The sequence below is a fragment of the Myripristis murdjan genome, chromosome 2, assembly GCF_902150065.1.
Source record: "Myripristis murdjan chromosome 2, fMyrMur1.1, whole genome shotgun sequence".
Taxonomy (NCBI): Eukaryota; Metazoa; Chordata; class Actinopteri; order Holocentriformes; family Holocentridae; genus Myripristis; species Myripristis murdjan.
The window spans coordinates 18,815,238-18,835,002 of NC_043981.1; the positions used below are offsets into that span (position 1 = coordinate 18,815,238).

The window sequence follows — 19,765 nt, forward strand, 5'->3', positions numbered from 1 at the left end:
CACACACACACACACACACACACACAGACACACACACACACACACAATGCCCAAAATCTAGCTCCATCGAAAATGATACCAGGCCCCGAGCGTCGGCCGTGTCAGCAGATTCCAGTACCTGAGTGCGAACATGACGTGTGTGTGTGTGTGTGTGTGTGTGTGTGTGTGTGTGTGTGTGTGTGTACGTGCGTAGCTATCTGCGTGTCCTGCGAAAGTGTGCGTTTCTATTTTCGACCGTCGGTGTACCTTGTTCCATCGTGTCTGTGTGTGCGTCTATTTTTATGAATGCATGTTGATTTGTCCTCCTGCGTGCATACGTGTGTGTGTGTGTGAGTGTGTGTGTGTGTGAGTGTGTGTGTGAGTGTGTGTGTGTGTGGGCAGGCTGGGGCGTGGACTCATGGCATTGAGCCACGGTGTCCCTTTGAGACTGGGCAGGAGGAGGAGAGAGAGAGAGAGAGAGAGAGAGGGAGAGAGAGGGGAGCGATTTAGATAACAGGGCTCAGCTTATGGCACGCACGTATGTACACACACACACACACACACACACACACACACAGAGCTATCAGAAACACATTATTATTGGAGCGAGCTGACCAGTGGAGCACCTTGGCGAGCGCTCTGATAGGCTCTCACATTTTTCTTCTTCCCCCCGGGGACGAATCCATGAATTAAATCTGAAATCTTTCTATTAAAGGTAACCCTCTTGTGCCCGGGGGAAAAAAAATAAAATAAAAAAATAGAAAAAATAGATCCGAACAAGAGCAGAAAGGTGTTGCAGCTGCTGCAGGTGGAACAACAGGTTGAAAAAAGTGAAAGGTTTACGAGGTTTAATCGTTTGAATCCACATGAAGCAAAGCCGATGCTGCAAAATGACTCTTATTTTGAAAGCAAACGTGTTTACAGCAATTCATGATGCGTTTTATTTTCATCGTTTTGCAACGGTATTTGTTTTTTTTTTTCTTTTTCAAATGGCAAATTCCTCGTTTCAGAAATTTTGCCCACCAATGTCGCCACATATCTCTCGAGAACATTTTTTTTTTTTTTACAACTTTGCACCAAACTCGCAAAAAGTATGTGCAGTTTACACAGACAGGTACTTTTATTCTAGAAAAATACTTCTAAAAACAGATTAAATGGATTCTTACGTGCTTGATTTGATGTATTTCCTGTTGAAGCAGGAAGTTTCGGGCGCAGTAAACCAACAGGATCTCAGTTTGGGAGAGAAACACTTTTATTTTGGAGGAGGAGAGAGGAAGTGTAAAGATTTGTGACGCTTTTATCGGTTGACATTTTTAATTTACAGCCACTGGGTGCAGGATGATGATGTCACTGTTTAAGACGCTCTGTTTGACAGGAAGTAGAAATCAAGTGAGGTCGTCTCATGGGGACTTTTAATATGAAAACGTCGCTGTAGTGGTTTCGCGGTGCGTTTACAGAACCTGGTAATTCTCTGAAACCACCTGATGAATGCGCCGACTTGGGTCCAACACGTGTCTTTGAAATGCGGTGGAGTTAAAAGTCACAAGTTTCCAAAAGACAAATCCTCAAGTAAAGTACAGAAACTTGAAAAATGTACTGAAATAAAGATGAAAAACAAGAGAAGTTAAGTCGGAAAGAGGACCAGCTAAAAAACAAAAGATATGTGAAGCATGTTTTCATCTGTTTTGTGGAAAAAAATTCACCTGGAATTCATCAGGAAACATTAAAAGAAGCAAAATGCTGCTGAAAATCAGTATCTTTAAAACAAAGGTGTCCAAACAAGTGAGAACTCATGATAATGTGCTTTATTTTCATCATTTTGCAACAGTAAGAGCGCTTTTATTATTTCAAATGACGGGCATCTCACTTTGGAAGTTTTGCATTTCCTCTTCAACACTAAAAAAAAAACAAAAAGTTTAACTCGCCGATCAATTCTATGCAAATTCAACTTTTTATTTTGCTTTTTGCTCAAGATGTGTTTCATTTTGCTCGTTTTTTAATAGAAATGCTGCATTTCCCCCATAGATAATGCCCCTTTTTGTCCCCCGTTGGTATCCATACATCGCTGTTTACGCGTGAATGTTGAGCGGCGGCCTGCGCGCGTAAACACGTGTCCGTCCTCTTATTGTGGCAAGACACATTCGGGCACATCTGCTTTCTGAGCCGTGTTGTGTGCAGCCGACGCCGACGTGCAGGTGCTCTTGTCACCGCCGCCGCCGCCACCGCCGCCGCTGCCATACAATTTACATTCACACTCCGGCGCGCCACAAAGCCCCGCAAATTTCAAATAGTTTAAAGCACTTTGCTGCATTCAGTCGGCGAGCCGCGTAAAAAGGGCCTTTATAGTGGAGGGGAAATTAGCGATGGTCTCCCTTTATGTGTGTGAGAAGCACCGCTTTGCCTACGACGACTCCAAAACTGGAAGCGGTTCACCCACCAAACGTTTTCTTTGTGTGTGTGTGTGTGTGTGTGTGTGTGTGTGTGCGTGTGTATTTGGTTAGTTACAGTAATTACGGCCCAATAACTGACAGCCAAAACCAGGCAGGAGAAAGTAGAAGGGGGCTGTTTTTCCTCCGCCGCGCGCAGCCTCGCTGCCGAACATCTGCTGAGAGATTTGCATATTAATTAACCCATATTAACTCTAATTATTCTGGGAAATTATCAAATAAATTAAATTTTCTAATTTTAACCGTTTTTTTTTTTTTCTTTTCTTTTTTTTTTTCTTTCTTGCCGCGTTGCTTGACGTGTGTCAGCGTGGCGGCAGGCAGAGGGGAGGCTCACCTGAGCCGCCGCAAAAAACAAAAAAACAAACACAAAGAAAACAAAATATTTAAATGAATATGTTGTGATTTCCTCCTCCTTCCTCCCCACCTGTCCAACCCCACACTCTTCTCCTCCTCTTCTTCTTCTTCTTCTTCTTCTTCTTCTTGTTCTTCCTGGGCGTCCGTCCGTCCGGAGGGCAGCCAGGGGAAGCTTTTGTGTCTCCTTTTTTTTTTTTTTTTTTAACTTCTTCTCCTTCTTTGGCTTGTGTGATGAGGAGGAGGAGGAGGAGGAGGGGAGGGGAGGTTGCTACGAACATTTGTTGGAAGCAGGAACATGTGTGAAGGGGGGGGGGGGGGGGGGGGGGTGGAGGAGGAGGAGGGGGGGCACAGATGGTGAATCCATGCAGGACCCGGCAAAGGTGGGACCTCTGAGCTGTTGAGCAAACCTTCAAGCTTTTTCTCCCTCCCTCTCTCTCCCTTCCCCTCTCTCTCTCTCTCTAGTCTCTCTCTCCTTTTTTCCTCCTCCCCCAGCCTGTTGCTCAGGCCTCCTCTGCTAAAATGAATGGGACTTTAATTGAATTAGAGTCCGTGGTGCCGCGAGGGTCTCTCCTCGTGGCCGGGACCCAGCGGCGTTTGATGGACAGCGACATGCAGGAAGCGGACCACTTTAAAAAAAAAAAAATCCCATTGAAGTCACCATGAAATGAACTCACAGAAGTTTGGCTTCGCGGAAAACAGCGGATCTGTGACGGTGACCTCATGCAGCAAAATACAAATTTCAGCCGGTACAATAAAAACCAAATTTTCCTGCGGCTTCCTTCCTCTAAAGTGGCAGTGAAGCAGCGTCCTGAGAGCGTCAGGCCTCCTAAACTGGAAGTACTTCCTGTTGAAAAAGGATGATAAGGCGTCTTAAAGGAAGAGAGGGCCGTTTTATTTGATAGTCATTTGAAAACATGATGGGATTTTGAGGTAGAAGTGTGAAAAAAAATCAAGTAACTCGAGAAAGTTCTTGGGTTTCTGGGTGAAAAAGTCATTTTGACAAAAGAATGCAGGTAGAAGCTGCTCGGCCTTCACTTTGGTGCTTTTGGTCCAGAATATTTCCTGGGAATGAGTAATCTCCTTCCTGAAATAAATCCGAGGCGCTCACTTGCACACACACACACACACACACACACACACACACCAAGGCCAAAGTTTTGTTGGTGTTTTCAGGAAATCAGCCTTCAAAACAGTCCATCTGTCTCAGTTTCAGTGTCAGAATGAGTCCAGTGAAGCTCTGCAGTACGCAGGTTTATGTTACAGGAGGAATGCGCTTCCAGAAAATGTCCCGGCGTAAACAAAACAAAGAGGCTGGAAGCACCTTGGACGCAGAAGGTAAACATTTCCCCCGAACTTTTAGGACGAGCGCCGAGTCCGTCCCGGCCGCGCGCTCCTCCTCCTCCTCTGCCGCTTCGTGCACTTTTGGTTTATTTGTGCTCCTTCGGACAGAAATAAATGTTTACCTCTCGCATCCAAGGTGCTTCCAATCTCTTCATTTTGGTTTATGTTGCATCTCAGGCCTCGACGGCTCAGGAGTGACGGAGTGAAGGATCCTGACACGGACAGCTAAATCTGGATTTTTTTTTTTTTTTAATAATTTTCTAATTTTTTAATAATTTTCTATTTTTATTCATGTTTTATTTATTATTTTTATTCTTTGTTTTGTTTGCCTTTTTTTGGATTATTTTGATTTTTTTTTTACTAATATTCTGATAATTTTCTGGTCACTTTTTTGGCATTTTCTTGCAACTTTGGACGAATTTCTTGCTCATTCTTTGCTTGTTTTTTTTTTTTAAAGTAATCGAGTGACTTTGCTCAGGTCTGTTTTTTTTTTTTTTTAAATGAGTATTTTTGTTTTTTTTTGGGGGGTCAACTTTTCCATGAAACACAGTCCAGTGTTGAGATAATTACCACTGGCACGAAATCACAAATGAATAAATGACATCAGCGTTGGTAACGGCCTTTAAAAAAAAAAAAAAAAAACACATCATTTGAATCACACACACACACCCAGGAACACACTGCACTGCACTTCACTTTTCAGTTACACCCTTCCCCCCATGTGTAGGCAAACACACAGACACACACATACCCGACCCAGACACACACACACACACACTCGCTCCCAGGTTGCGTTTACACTTCACTGAGTTTGCACCATTCACCGCCCCCCCCCCCCCCGCCCGCCACCGCCCCCCTCCATCCTCTTTTCAGGGCTTTTGTTTGCCCTCTGCCACCGTCCTTTCACCGACTTGGCCTCGATTTGCCCCTTGTGCTCGATCACACCATTATCCCGAGACAAGATAGCTCCAAATGTCCAAACACGGCTGCTCCTCGCTTTATCCGCCTCCTCTCGGGCCTGAGGTTCACGTCCACCACTCACTTTTGAGGGGGGGGTAAAAAAAAAAAACACGAGCGCGGGCCGACCGCTCGTTATTTTTAAAAGTGGAGAGGAGATCTCCGTCCGGTCAGTGAAGGTGCTCCAGTTTTGTCAATCAGTCACTTCAAAATAGCATTTCTGCTTGGACTTGATTGAGTTCAGCACTAATTTGAATATATCACAACATATCTGATAGATGCTGCTGCTTTGATTTTCACGGGCTCACGGCCAAAAGGCTCTAGCATGTCTGCTTTGGATAAAAATAAAAATCATTCCATCAAGTTTAGAGTTCAGAAGGGAAGGGAAGATGATAAATTTCTTTCTTTTTCAAATTTTTGCGGGTAATTTTGTGGTAACTTTATTGTGATTTAATTTTAAACACAACACAAATTTGTAATGATTATAAATATTTTTCTTGTATTTTTTTTTTAACAATTTTTTGACAAATTTTTGGGTAAGGTTTCAATAATTTTCTATTTTTATTCATGTTTTATTTATTATTATTATTCTTTGTTTTTTTTGCTTTTTTTGGATTATTTTGATAATTTTTTTTACTAATATTCTGATAATTTTCCGGTCATTTTTTTGGCATTTTCTTGCAACTTTGGACGAATTTCTTGCTCATTCTTTGCTTGTTTTTTTTTTTTTAAAGTAATCGAGTGACTTTGCTCAGGTCTGTTTTTTTAAAATGAGTATTTTGTAAAAAGCGCGTGTCGCTGTTGTTTACATCTCATGTTGGAAGTAAAGTCTTGCAGCAGTTTGTAAGGTAAAACAGCGCCTGCAGCGAGTGACACGGAGCTCATGAAACTTATTCAAAAACCCAATAACAGAATCGATTAAAAAAACAAAACAAAACAAAACAAAAAAAACAAGGCATTTCTGATAAAAACTGGCGAGCAGCTCCGACCTGTAGGTGCGAGGTAGCCGTCAGACGGCAGGAATATTTACCCACCGAGCCGCTTAAACTGTTGCAGACAGGAACAATGGCAGACAAAAGGTCAACGTCAGAATCCACTACCGCTGGCCACAGCCGCCAGGCAGCGACCTCGCTTCCACCTTAATGCCCTCCCACTCACACACACACACACACACACTCACACACACACAGCAACAGAGCCCTCCTGCATCCCCATCTCCCTCGCAGCCATCCAGGTGATCCGCTTGGCTCACATTCATGAGACAGGGAGCGAGCGCGAGCAGTTATCGTCCAATAGGGAGAATGTCCTGGCTCATTATCGGCGTAGGAGGGCGAGCGCGTCACCTGGAGCTAAGCCTCGACACTCGACTAAAAAGTCAGCCGGGGTTAGCGTGAGAGCGCGAGCGTGGGTGTTAGTCATGTTCCCCGCAGCGATCACCTCCACCGAACACACAGAGCTCTCTTTTCTCTTTCCGCGAGAGTCGGGCAGGAAGGGCTGAGTGCAGCCTCCTCTGGGCGCCGGACAGCTACTTGGGGAGCGTTAAATAAGTGTGATTATACCTGTCGGCGTTGTGAAATGGTTTTTCATGGACAGAGTGCAGGTGTAGCACCTCTGAACCTTTTTTTAAAGCCGAGCCGGGCGAGAGTTTTAGGTAAAAATACACAGAGAGATATCGCAAATTGGGTCTGCGAGGGAGAAAAGTTTTCCAATTCGTGCATAACTGAGACGGAGGAGTAGATTTGCCCTGCTTGGCCCAAATTAATTTCAGGTGTCGGCGCGGTCACCGGCTGAGAAAATGCTCTAAACACAGAAGAAAACTCAAGGGCGAAGTGAAAACAACAGCAGAGGAGCGGGGAGGGAGCGCTCTTCACCGCCGCCGCCCACAGACCAGGCCTGGGTTCGCACCGTCGTGACATTTCTGGGCAACGGAGGCCTTCAAACTCCTGAAAAACTCAATTCTCCGAGTCATTTGAATGTCAGAGGATTGGATCCTGACCAACACGCAGGATTTGATTTGCGCAAATTAGGGTTTTGGCGTCCGAGCTGAGAGCTATTTTGGGTTTTCAGGCACGAGCACCTGACTGTTCCTGTCAGGCTGGAGATTGGGTCGCGTTCCATTTTTAGCCTCGAGTTTGAGATTTTAGGTTTTTCCAGCGCCTTTCAGTCACGGATATGTGCTGTCTTAAGGCGTGGATTGATGAAAGAACGCGTTTAAACTTTTTTTAATTCCGTTTTTGGACGGCTTTCCCGCTGCACGTCCATCTATTTCACTAGCAGCCTGGAGATAAATGCCAGCAGTTTGAACGTTGGGGTGTTTTTTCGAGGCTTTTGGCTGGCGGCGCTCAGGTTTGGACACATTTTCTTGGACTTCTTGACCATCGTTGTTGGGTTGGACATTTTAGTTCTGGGTTCGGCGTGAAATATCCGACTCGATTCAAGCTCGAGCGTGACGTTTGTTGAATAACAGCATTTCATCGAATCGAGGCTCACCTCCAGAGGACTGAAAAGCAAATTCTGGATTCTGGATCATCGATCACTCGCTAATCGGATCTAAATCTCGACGTTGCACCAACACCGAGGCCTTCTCTGCCCGTCTCAGCCGATATATTGATATTTTTACGGCGGCGGGATGCTCTGAAGACGCTCTAAATCCGTGCACACATACCAGACATACAGATCGTGCTAACGTTGGGCTTGCAAATGCACGGGGTCGACATCAAAGTCAGCTGTCGGCAGAAGCGTACATGATAATCTGCCCCGTTTTCGCGGCGGTCGATTATAAAATAAACCTCTTGACCGCCCGTCCGAGCCTGGCACTTTTTGTAAATACAATCATTTTCCTCCGGTTAGATTTGTAGAGTTTGTTCCTCGGCCCTAAATTAATCCCACCGGCTTCTCCATATCTGCAGAATACAACTGTCACCACCAAAGTATTGCCTGCACCATTGTTTTTTTTTTTTTTCTCCCCCTTTTATTTATCTTCATCAAAGAAAATGATGAGATTTTAAAGACTTTCTTCTTCGCTCTTACTCCCTCCCTCTCTCTCTCCCTCGCCGAGGCTGTCACTGCTGATGCTTCCAGCCATCCTAATCAATATACAATATTCCTCTCCTCTCTCCACGTTCCCGTGAGTGACAGAATAATGCCAGGCCTGTGAAAGGGTTATGTCAGATAGTTTAAAACCCGATATTAAACAAGAATTGCGCCGTTAACATGTGTCATTTTAATTATCTGCACAACTCCAGTTAAAAGACGCTCCCTTTTATTTACCTTAAACGGTGCGAGAGAAAAAATTTTAAGAAAAGACGAAGAAGGAGGAAGACGAAGAAGAAGAAGAGGAGGCAGGGGGAGATATCAAACAGGTAGCCGGAGTTGTAAAGGCGTCAGGCGTAATTGCTTTTGTCAAGGGTGACACTTAACGTAAGAAAGGGAGAGGAGAGGCATTCGAGAAGTAAACATTATCTTTTCTTTGTCTTTTTCGCTCCTCCACAACACAAAAGATTGATTAAGAGTGAGGTTCGGGCGAGGGGAGGGGGGGGGGGGTACAAAATAACTGCCTGCGAGACATTAGTAGGTTAGAATTACTTTGTTGCGCCGCACAATGCCAGTGGATGCCTCACACTCGCGGAGAGGGAGGCTCTTGTCAGCGATGGCACCTCAACAATGGCGGCTTTCTTGATGCTTAACACTGCGCGTTTGACTTGACAAGCTTCCCACTGTCATTTCGCCTTCTCGGAGGTATACGTTGAATGCCGGGGGACGACAGCTGACGTCTGGGGAAGATTGCGTCTGCCGCGGCTCTCGGAGACAGTTCTTCGACGCCCCCCTGCTCGAATTTTTGTGCGGAAAAAGTTGTGGGAAAAATAAAAGTACATCATCATAAAAAAAAAAAAAAAAAAATCAAGTCGAGTATGGTGATGCGCCTGACAATGCTTTACATTTCCCCGCATACTTTGAGACACAAAGAACTTTACAATTCGAGGATGTACATTTTTATTTATGCCAAGAAAAAAAAAACAGAGGCGGAGAGTCCACAATGCATTGCGCCGCTGTTATGATCAACTTTGAGAGGCGAGCTCCTCCTCCTATAGCGAGGATTGAAGTCAGGACGGTGCGTGGAAGTGCCGCCCGACAAAAAAAAAAGAAGCTCCCTCCGTCCTTTTATCGGGGAAGAATGGGCCCTTTAGAACCTGTCCAGCCTTAGATAATTTCATTCAGCCGGCCCCTGCGCTGTCGTCATTGAATCTGCATCCAGAGATCAGGTTCACAGCGACGGGTTGATAGCTTCCCAAGCCTCCTGGCCTTTTGTTCTTGCCTCCCCCCCCCCCCCCCCGTTCAGAAATCTGGGGAGAGAGAGAGGGAGAGAGTCGGTGGCACGTTGCTAAGAAAAGTTCAAAACCTCTGGGGGCGACGAGGTTAGGGAGGGGAGGGTACGAGGAATTTCGGGGTCCAAAATAAAATAAAAATGAGGTGGCCGTTTTTTTTGAAAAAGTGACGCCCGCGCTTACGAAATGATGGATCGAGCAAATGAAAGGAAAGGAAATCGTGGCACTTTCTTTGCATGCTTGAGGATCGTGGGAAACTGGCATCGCCTCCGCCGGCTTGATCCTCGAGATTTTCATGTTACTGAGCTTCAGGTAATGATTTTCTCCCGCTGTCCCACTGGGCATGATATAGATATGGACATATATATATATATAATATTCCCCGAGTGAAAGCACGATATGAATTGTGCCAAGGTAGATGTGGACCACCCAGGAATTCCTTATGTCTCTTCCCTCCTGGGTCTCCAGCCTCTGTTGCTTTTTTTGTCATGTCCAAGGAGCATTACTGAGTCTGAACTTGCCTAAACCCTTGTGATCACACCTCTTGAAAAGGTTTTGTTTCCTCCGTCAATTGGTATTCGGAGCAGGTCAGCGCCCCCCCCTCCCAACACACACACACACATACACACACACACCCGACACCCCCCGCCCGCCCGCCCGGCCCCCCTCCCACATTTGAAAGCCCTGTTTTCATTTTAATTTGCACCTGTTGTGCAGTTGTTCGCAGAAGGCAAGTGCAGGCCGGTCGATCGTACGGAGACGTGTGAGCAGGCGATGTGGAAAGGCTAATCTTTTCATATGTATGATATTTTAGGAAAAGTCATGCATGAACTTTGTCGGGCTGGCAGTCGTTGATACTTGGAGGGCCTTTATAATTTGATGGTTAGAGCCAAGACAAGGACACCACAAGGGCCAAGGTTTCAATTTCCTCTGCAGAGTATATGGCAAAAAAAAAAAAAAAAAAAAAAAACACTGCCAGGATTAGGGTGGCTGATTGCTGCTGGGGTAATCCATGGTAAAAAAAAAAAAAAAAAAAAAATGCATGCACTCATGGGAAGTGTACGATAAGGTGAACAGACATTTGGGGAGCAAATCCACGTAGAAATATATATATACACTTATATTTTAGACCCCATCTTAAATGTTTTCACAAGACTTCACATTGATCCAGCATCACTCATCTGATGCTTTTAAAATTAGTTTAACAGATTTTTTTTTTAAACATTGTTTGCTAATGTTCAGGTAGTTTTTTTTTTTTTGTTTTTTTTTTTATAATCATCTTCCAGCGATTTCCTGTTAAAAATGTTTTTTTGGTAATTTTTTTTTTTTTTTTTTTTTTTTACAAAATTTTCAGTTAATTTTCTGTCTTTTTTTTGCTACTTTTCTAGTCATTTTTCCGGTAATATATTTGTATAATTTTCTTGTAATTTTATTTTTTTAAAAATGCAATTTTTTTCTAATGTTCTGGTAATTTTTTGCTCATTTGCGAGTTGACTTTCTTCCCCTTTTTTGTTAAAAAAAAAAAAAAAAAAAAAAAAAAGATGTGCACACTTCCCTGAAGTCTGAGGATTTCACTTTTGAGGTGCACACGTCCCCTAACCCAAGCTCTCTCAGTGATATATCATCATGAACAAACATGTTTTAGTGTAGATAAATAAAAATGACAAATAACAGGTCGTCCCCTGACACCCGTCCCGTCCGGAGACAGGGACAGGGTTGAGGGGTTCCTGGGACAAAACATCCCCTGATTGGAAAACGGGGTCATCATCTGTTCTCCCGAGTCTAAGGCCATTTTCACGTCCAGCCGTGTGTGTATTCACCGCAAAAGCTGGTGTGGCATCGTTTTGATTGGCCGCCCGCCGCAGAACATTCCTGTGAGAGCAGCCAATGAGGTGTGTCCCCGCGTGACGCCGCGTTTGTGCCCCGGCCCGACGCCCCATCTGCGCCCCGCCGGCCGAGGCCTCTGACGTCGCGTTCGGCCGCGGCCTACGTGGCGGCGGCGGGGCGGCCCTGAGAACCTGCCGATGGCGGTGACTAATTTGCACGCGAGCCACCTTTGATTGAGTTCACAGCCCTTATTTACAGGCCGGCTATTTTAGGAGGAGCCGGCATGTGTCTGGGACCTGAGTGTTGTGGAACCGGGCGGGCCCTGCTGCTGCTGCTTGGGACTTGTTATGAATGTGTGTGTGTGTGTGTGTGTGTGTGTGTGTGTGCCTGGGTATGTATGTCAGCCTGCCTCCTTGCCTGTGCTTGTGCATGTGTGTGTGTGTGTGTGTGTGTGCACTCAGCCTTAAGGCCCTGTCTTGTCTCTATATTTCCATATGTTAGAAAACATTTATATTTATGTTCACGGTTCACTGGGAATGCAAATACAAAGACTTCTGAGGCGGCGTGTGATGAATATTCCAAATGACTATAGGTTAAGGCTTTTTGTATGCATAGCAATGACATTTGTAATATTATATTTGCTATGTGGAGCATCTCAAACGCGACGGCTATGCTTCAGAGCAAAGCCCTCCTGAAAAGGTGCAGCTCGTTGGCATCCGAGGCATGTGAGCAGGACAGAAAATTAGCGGCTATTTTGGCTCACATCTCCTCGACAGCTGTCTGCCCACCGCTGTGGCTAAGTCACAGATTCCAGTCGCGGATGCTGTAATTGGGGTGTAACCCACAAAAAAAAAGAGAAGAAGAAGAAGAAAAAAAAGAGCGTCTCCGCCTTGGACGGCGCAGTGATGTGGGGTGACCTTTTAATCTAGGAATAAACCTCAATTTCCAAAACAAGTCAAAGTCTCCCCTTTCAAATTCCTCTGCCGTTTCACATTTGCAGCTCAGGCACTTTTCCAGGGCAACTTAAAGTACAGCGGCAGAGTGAGCCTAAATCTATTGATCAACATTACAGGCAGCCAATAACAAAGAGAAGAGCAGGGACGACAAGAAAAAGACTGAAAAAAAAACATCCCTGTGTCTTTTGTTGATGATCTTAGCAAAGAAGGAAAGGATTTTATTCTCTTTCTGATCGGAGGAGAGGCAGGTACAAATAGTAGAAAAGGAAGGAAAAGATGACTTCATTTCCCTCTTCATTTTTACATTTTATACACCTGTGCACACGTTTTTTTTGCACATTGCTTTTTGCACACTGGGTTGTACTTAGATCTTATTCCTTATTCTTTATTTATTTAATCTGTAATCTGTGGATACTGCTGAAAAACTGCGAATTTCCTTTGGGATGAATAAAGTATCTATCTATCTATCTCATTGCATTTGAAATCAATAAACCTCCCCGCCTTAAACCACGTCTCTCGCTGGAGCCGCCTCGCTCGTGTTGTTTTGCTTCGTTTCCAGCGACGTATTATTATTATATTTCATAAAGTTGTGACCGTGCTCTTAAAGAGTCCACGAGGACAAGCGCTAAACGAGGATGTTCAGTCGGTTGTCGTCGTTGGAAAAGCGTCCACTCGTGGTCGTTTTCACCAGAGATATGTGTTTATATTCGCATTTACATTGACATTTTTGAATGATTCTGTCCCATTTTCACAACAAATCCAAAGAAAACCATCATTCTGGAGCACTTTAAATCAAACTAGGAGATCTAGAAGGTCTAGAAGATGTTTTCCTCACTGATAAATCTGCATGCAATGTCTCAAAACCACATCCTGAACCTCTAAAACACAATATTCTCGCTCCGTCCTCCCGTCGAGTTCCCCTTGTCGTGACCAGACTTTGCTTTTTTCTTTCCTCCGCAGCGCTGAACTACGAGAATGTGGTGGAGACGGGCTCAGAGACGGAGGAGGAGGACAAGCTGCCGGTCTCCGAGGAGGACGCCCTGATCAACGGCACCGGCAGCCCGGCCAGCCTCACCAACCCGGAGGCCTCGCCGCGGGCCGAGAGCCACGGCCTGCTCACCAAGGAGGAGGAGGACGACGAGATGCGGGACAGCGGCGTGGAGCACATCTGGCCCGACAACGACATGCTGAGCGCCTCCGTCGACGGTACTGGTGAGTGTCAGGTTGAAAACACGCAAACGGGTGATAGAAGTAGCATCAAAATGTGGATTTATTTACGCCATTTTTTCCGTACTTCCATTTTATTTACCTCCCAGTTGAGTTTTTCGAGAAACAGAAGACTCCTGGTGGTAATTCTGATTTGGATGTTGATTATTTACAATGTGGAAACAGGTACTGGCTGCCGTAAAAGCTCATATTATATGTTAAAACGACAAAAAGACAACAAAATAAACATTAAAAATCCACTATTTGAGAATAATATGACATAATTTAGTATCTTATAAAGGGAAGTAGATGAGATTTCAGCTGTGTCATTTTGTAATAACCCAAAAACTGTCCTGAACGAGGCTATTCTGCACATTCCTCTTGACTATAGTGCTTGTTTTCCCCAGTTTCACCATGGAAACGCTGCTGTAATTAAGGCTTTTTTTTTACCTTTTTTGGATTTTACGGTTTTAATTTCACTTAAAGAGCACCTTCATATTTTTATTTGCACCTCCTGAGCACCCGGGATCTTCTGTTTCAACTTAAACAGACGGCTTCCCTTTATATTGCAGCCATACTTACACATATATTTATACACACACACACACACAGATGTGGCTCAAGTAGTGCGGATAAATTTTCAAGGTTCAATTAGTGTCAGATAAACTGTCAATCACGCAAAAATACTCCCCAAACCGACTTCCAAATACTTTCTTGTGATTGTGCACACATCCTGTCACCCACAGTATTGTCTTATGCGGTAAACCCCACCCATCTGGCATCCGAGTAGGGTAAAACAAACCACACAAAGTATTTGCAAATTTCTGCTGGAGCCAGGTCTGACAGCGAAGCCCCAGTGAACCTTCGGCAGACAGACATGATAAACAGTTTCTCTGTGAGCTACGGCACCATTTGGTTCTTACTTAGAGAAAGTCCCGCTCTGAGCCAAACAACAAAAATATTTACAGTGATTTACAGCCTACCCGAAAGAGCCCATAAACTATGAAAAATGCACCCAAAAAAAAAAAAAAAAAGGAGGTTCACGAGGTGAGAACGCGTCTCGTTTTGATTGCGAGGCGGCAGATTTTCGTGTCTTTGTTGTTTGCGGCGTTTTTTTAAATATCGATGCCGTGTCAAAGCTCCCGCCGTCGCCCCTAACGAGCGGCCTAATCCCAGGCAGGTGATACCCACCCCGGAGTACGACTTGACGGACTTAATCTGCTTTTGTCGAGCAACTCCGATAGCGGGGGCCCAGTCACGGATGCTTGAAAGATAAATACTTTTAATTAGGGGGCAGGGTATAATCATTAAAGGAAGCCAGACTGCTGCAAAAAGTCATTAACAATCTTAAATGAAATTTTTATTTTTATGATAGCCATTTACATGTATAATAAGAGTCAATGATTCTTGGAAGCATGTGACAGGAACAGAGTATGGCGAGAACTCATGTAAGACAGCCCATTTAAATGAGCCGGGCTTCACTATTCATTTCTGCTAATGAACTAGCTGTGCAGAGTGCCGAAAAACGGAGGAACATTCAGCAGTCTTAAATTTTAATACGGGGGAAAATTGCACATTTATTAGGGTTGGGGGTGTGGGGGGGAAAAATGGATATCAACATTTACTTCTCCCCAAATAACAGTTCATATTGGGTTGGGCTCTTCACGGGGGGAGGAGGAGAGAGGAAAAAAAGGGAAGAAGGTTTGGTAAATAAATCAAGATAAAGGATAAACAAGCTGTCGTTGCATACGGTAATTGTTTATTTGATAAAGACCCGCGGTGCCATAATGTCTGTAATTCAACTATGTTGCAATTCCCAGATAATATGCTTCTTGTGTGATAAAGCGTCTGCCATATTTCGGAGAGCAAGTCAAGTTCATTAGAGCGTTTGGGAGTCTCTTTCCCAATCTTGTGGGTGCTGTGTTTCCCAGCCTTGTGTTTTTTTTTTTTTTTTTTTGCTTCCCGGTGCCTTAGTGTCTACAGTGATACCTCAGCACATAGCTTAAGTCTGAGATAAGCTAGGCTCTCTCTCCCCCCGCGACCTGATCTACTCCGCTCTCTACTTTTCTCCCTTTTTTTTTCTATAACACAGGACTTTAAAGTCCAGAGGAGGATGTCAAATGAATTTCAGCAATTCCCAGGTCTTGGAAAAGTTTAGGAAAGGCAGATGAAGCCTGGAGACGCTGGATAAAGTGATGCCCTGCAAGCACATTGTATGCATTTTTGTGTACGTGTAACCACCGGCGGTATCCTCTAATTCAGTCAGGAATCAAAATGCATGGAATCTAATTTCGGTTTTGGGAAGACGACATGTATGTTTTGCAGAGAGAGAGAGAGAGAGAGAGAGAGAGAGAGAGGGGTGAAAGTTGCTGGCCGTGCCTCGTCTGATTCCAGGACACAATCGGAGTCTTGTGTCTGGCGTTGTCCTTGACATTCCTTCATCCCACAACGAGGCTGGACGCGATGTGCTGGAAAGCATGACATCATTATCTCTGACAGACATTTTCAAATAAATCACCTGCACTGCTCTCCCATCGCCCTTGTCTTTCCCTCTCCTTTTTTTTTTTTTTTTTTTTTTTTTGTGTTAAAAACGCCTCTTGAGGGCGTTTGTGTTTTTTTTTCTCTGAAATAACAGGATAGTTAGCGTTTGGCTGTCCTCTGCACGGCGGATGTCGATGTTGTAGAAGTTCCACTTTTTGTCTTCATGCTTGTTGGACTGCAGCTGCTGTTCTGCTCCGACTCCAAAAGGAATTCTTTGGAAAGAAGCGATTATCCTCTCTCTCTCTCTCTCTCTCTCTCTCTCTCTCTCTCTCTAAACTGATATCTATTGGTTTGACGATGGAGCGAGCCCGTCCTGGCCTTGTATCCGATACCAGCTGGTCAGTGCTGTTGTCCACCGCGGCTAAAGAGAATTATCCTCAGGCCGTAAACGCTGAAATATTTTCCCTGCACTTCTCATTTGTTCACTTGGCTGTTCAATTATGTTTTGTTTTTTTTGTGCATTAATTCTTCATTTAGAAGGCACAGTGTGTCCCAGAGTGTTCCCTGCCTTTTGAATAAGTTCAGAGGCTTTTTCACCCTGCCAAGAACAAGTTTTTTTTTTTTTTTTGGGCATTAAAATGGAACAATGTAAAGGCATAGCGAATACTGGCAAAAAATAAAATAAAATTAAAATAAATTAGCGAACAAATAAATAAATAAATGAAATGAAATACAGCTTGAAAAATAATATGAAAAATTATAAAATGCACAAAATATTGGCTTGTAGGGAGGTAGTTGACTAGTTGTCACTAAAAAAAGGACAAAGTTATCTTGTATTGGCTGCTGTGAACTTCATGTAATCAGCTGTAAGGCTCATACTGGGGATGTGCAGGTCCTGGACGCTCCTCACTGTCATGTCATTAGTTAGAAGTGGGATTCCTTTGGTCAAAATACACTCATTAGGGTTTAGCGTTTGACTTTCTGAATGAACCGTCTGCGTTCGGGGATAAATGCAGGATTTTACAGCGGCCGCGGCCACGTTTTCGCTCCGGCGGCGAGCGGCCGTAAAAACAGGAATGTTTTCAAAATAAACAGCATCAGCGGTGTTAAGAAAATAGGCGGCATTACGGCCGGGGCCGAGGTATTCTGGACGGCCTCCCGGGTCCAGGGTCGCCTCGGAGTGAAGCGTCGCCCTTCGAGGAGGTGCTGCTGCACACCTCCTGATTTACAAGAGGCAAAACACCGCGCAGATCCAAAGTGCTCTGCAGGACCAGCGCCGCATGCACGCTCACAATAGGTGAATTGTCTCAATCATAATAGTGATTTCTCAAGTAGAAACAGATGAAAATTGCATCTTCAGATCGCCGAAAATGCCGAAAATGTCACGTGTCTTGTTTTCTAAAGAGCTGCGCCCATTGAAATACCCATTGAGGCGTACAGTCAGACGAATGGAGGCACTCAGCTGCGTTTGGCTTCCAGCTAAAACACCACTTTGTCCATGTGAATGTATCCCAGACCTGGCGTGGACGTATGTGTGCCAAAGGCCACAGAAGTGAGGTGTAAGTGGTCTTAGCCTACCTCCTACTGGAAGAAGCCTCGCCTCCCTTTGACCACAGATAACAAGAGCCTTCCAAGGTAAATAGGGGAGAGTGGAGGGCCAATAAATCCCACTGGTCATCCCCTTGAGTCAGACCAAAAGTATGCAGCCAAATTTGATTACCCAAAGCAAACACCGTGCCTACGAGGACACAGAAATGTGAGGGAGTTTAAACTCTGCTGCATGCAGAAAAAAAAAAAAAAGAGGGGGGGGAGTTTTCATACATGCTGATATGTGATACTTGTGGGTATATTTTTAATCTGTGGTGGATTTTTTTTATCTGTTTTGTTTTGTCATAACTTAATTTATGTTGCTTAAAGCCCATTTATTTTCTTATACTGCGCCTGTGGTTTTGATGCTATTTGGCAGCGATGCAAAAGCATTCGAACATACATGGGGAGGAGGAGGAAAAAAAAAAAAAAAAAAAAAGGAAGAAAGAAAGAAAGGGAAAAGCCAAAAATCCTAGCAAGGGAAAGTTAAAGTTGGACACATCCCTGCAGAGGAGTCTGTCATTATTCTCCGAAGCCATTGACAGTGGTATTTATCATCTCACCGCACAAGTCAAATCTTTAATTTCAAGCAAACCCTGATTTGTGAGGCCTCGCGAGCATCTGTAACCATTACGACCATTGTTTTCAACAGAAATGATTTCTCATTCTCCTCTCCCGGCTTTCGACTCGTGTGTGTCGTGCAAATGTAAGCAGGATAACACCATTATCAACAACACCCCCCCTCTTCCTGTGGCGTCCCGGCCAGGCTTCTCCTGCTCTGTGCAGCCGCTCGGCGTAGGTTAATAGCCAAAAGGAGCGTTACGTCACATCCTCGTGTGGATTGGGATTAAAAAAAAGAAAATAATAATTCTTGACAAAGCAACACTTGTGACGTCCTTGCAGGAACAGAAGAGCAAGAACAGATGCGGGTGAGGCGCACAATGCAGGTTTTCTGTTGTTTTTTTGTTGTTGTTGTTTTTTTTTAAACACAAAGCCCCCGTGTTCTCGGAAGCACCTTGATTTAATTTCTCCAGCGGAGGCAGGAAGGAGGTACCGGGGGCTCCTTAAGTTAATTGTCCAGTCGGTGTCCTCTCGCCGACCGTGACAGGATGAGTTTGCCCGGCGTCACTCGGCGAGGCGGCCGGTTCTCCCCTTTTTTGTTTATGAGCCTGTCAGTCAGTGGCTCTGGCTGTTTATTTACAACGGCCTCACCTGTGCCAGGACAATATGAGGCTGTCTGCTTTGGCTCGGTGCACCGCGCACGCCATTATCCTGATTGGCAGTAAGACCCTATTCTGTGGGAAATAACAGCCCCGTTTGGCTCCGTGGGGGCAGCAGGGATCTAATGCCACAGCGGCATGGGGCAGATTGGACTTTTAGTGATGCAAATATAATCCCACAGGTCGACTTAAACCTCAGTGGGCGGGGCCAGAGAGCCACAACAGTTAGCAAAGAACAAACTCCAAAAATTAAAATGTCACTTCTGTTTTCATCCATTAATGACATCCATGATATCAGACAATTGGCAGCTCTCTAGCTTACCCTGCTAGCTACAGATAGATAGATAGATAGATAGATAGATAGATAGATAGATAGATAGATAGATAGATAGATAGATAGATAGATATACTTTATTGATCCCAACCAGGGAAATTCTGGTGTTCCAGCAGCAACAGTAGAACATACAATAAAGTTAAATAAAAAAAAGAATAAAGGCTAAATATATACAATAAAGACTATAAAGACTAAAAACTAAAATGTAGAATAAGGGCTAACCTAAGGAAAAGAGATATACAGGCTAACGTGGCTAGTTTGAACTTTGAAGGTCAGATTGGAGTTTTAGGTAACGTTAGCTAACCGACAAACGTACATTTGAAAGAAGGAAATTGGGCCAAAATAAAAATTTAAATCTTGTTTTTTTTTTGTTTGTTTGTTTTTCATTCATTAACGACAGTGACATTCATGAAGCTGGAAGATTAGCAGTCCGGCTAACGAGCTAATGGAGATAGCGACAGGCTAATGTGGCTACTTTGACCTTGGGAGATCAGCCAGGCTAGCCTAAATAGCTAACCGTAAAAACTTGGCATGGTTAAAATTGCAGTAGCAGCAAAGGTAGTCAATAAAATAGAAATTTAGTGGCGTCTTTATCCGATTCCTGACGCGACGGCATCATCGCAGTGGTTTGGCGGGAAAACAGTAAAGCAGACAAAGCAGGTTCGTACGGCAAGCCAGGTGGACCAGTTTGCGTCGCCTTGGCGTTCATGTTTATTGGCATCGAAACTTGATCTTTAGCGCCCATTTTCAG

The 19,765-nt window shown here is 44.4% G+C and overlaps 1 protein-coding gene across 3 annotated transcripts in view; it reads left to right on the forward strand.

Moving 5' to 3' along the window:
• zeb2b (zinc finger E-box binding homeobox 2b) overlaps nt 1-19,765 on the forward strand; it is a 126,140-nt gene that overhangs the window by 83,213 nt on the left and 23,162 nt on the right. For all 3 annotated transcript variants that reach the window (XM_030070202.1, XM_030070210.1, XM_030070220.1), the window contains exon 3: nt 13,147-13,398. In XM_030070202.1, coding sequence (XP_029926062.1) covers nt 13,147-13,398 — 252 coding nt within the window. The remainder of the gene's footprint in view (nt 1-13,146; nt 13,399-19,765) is intronic.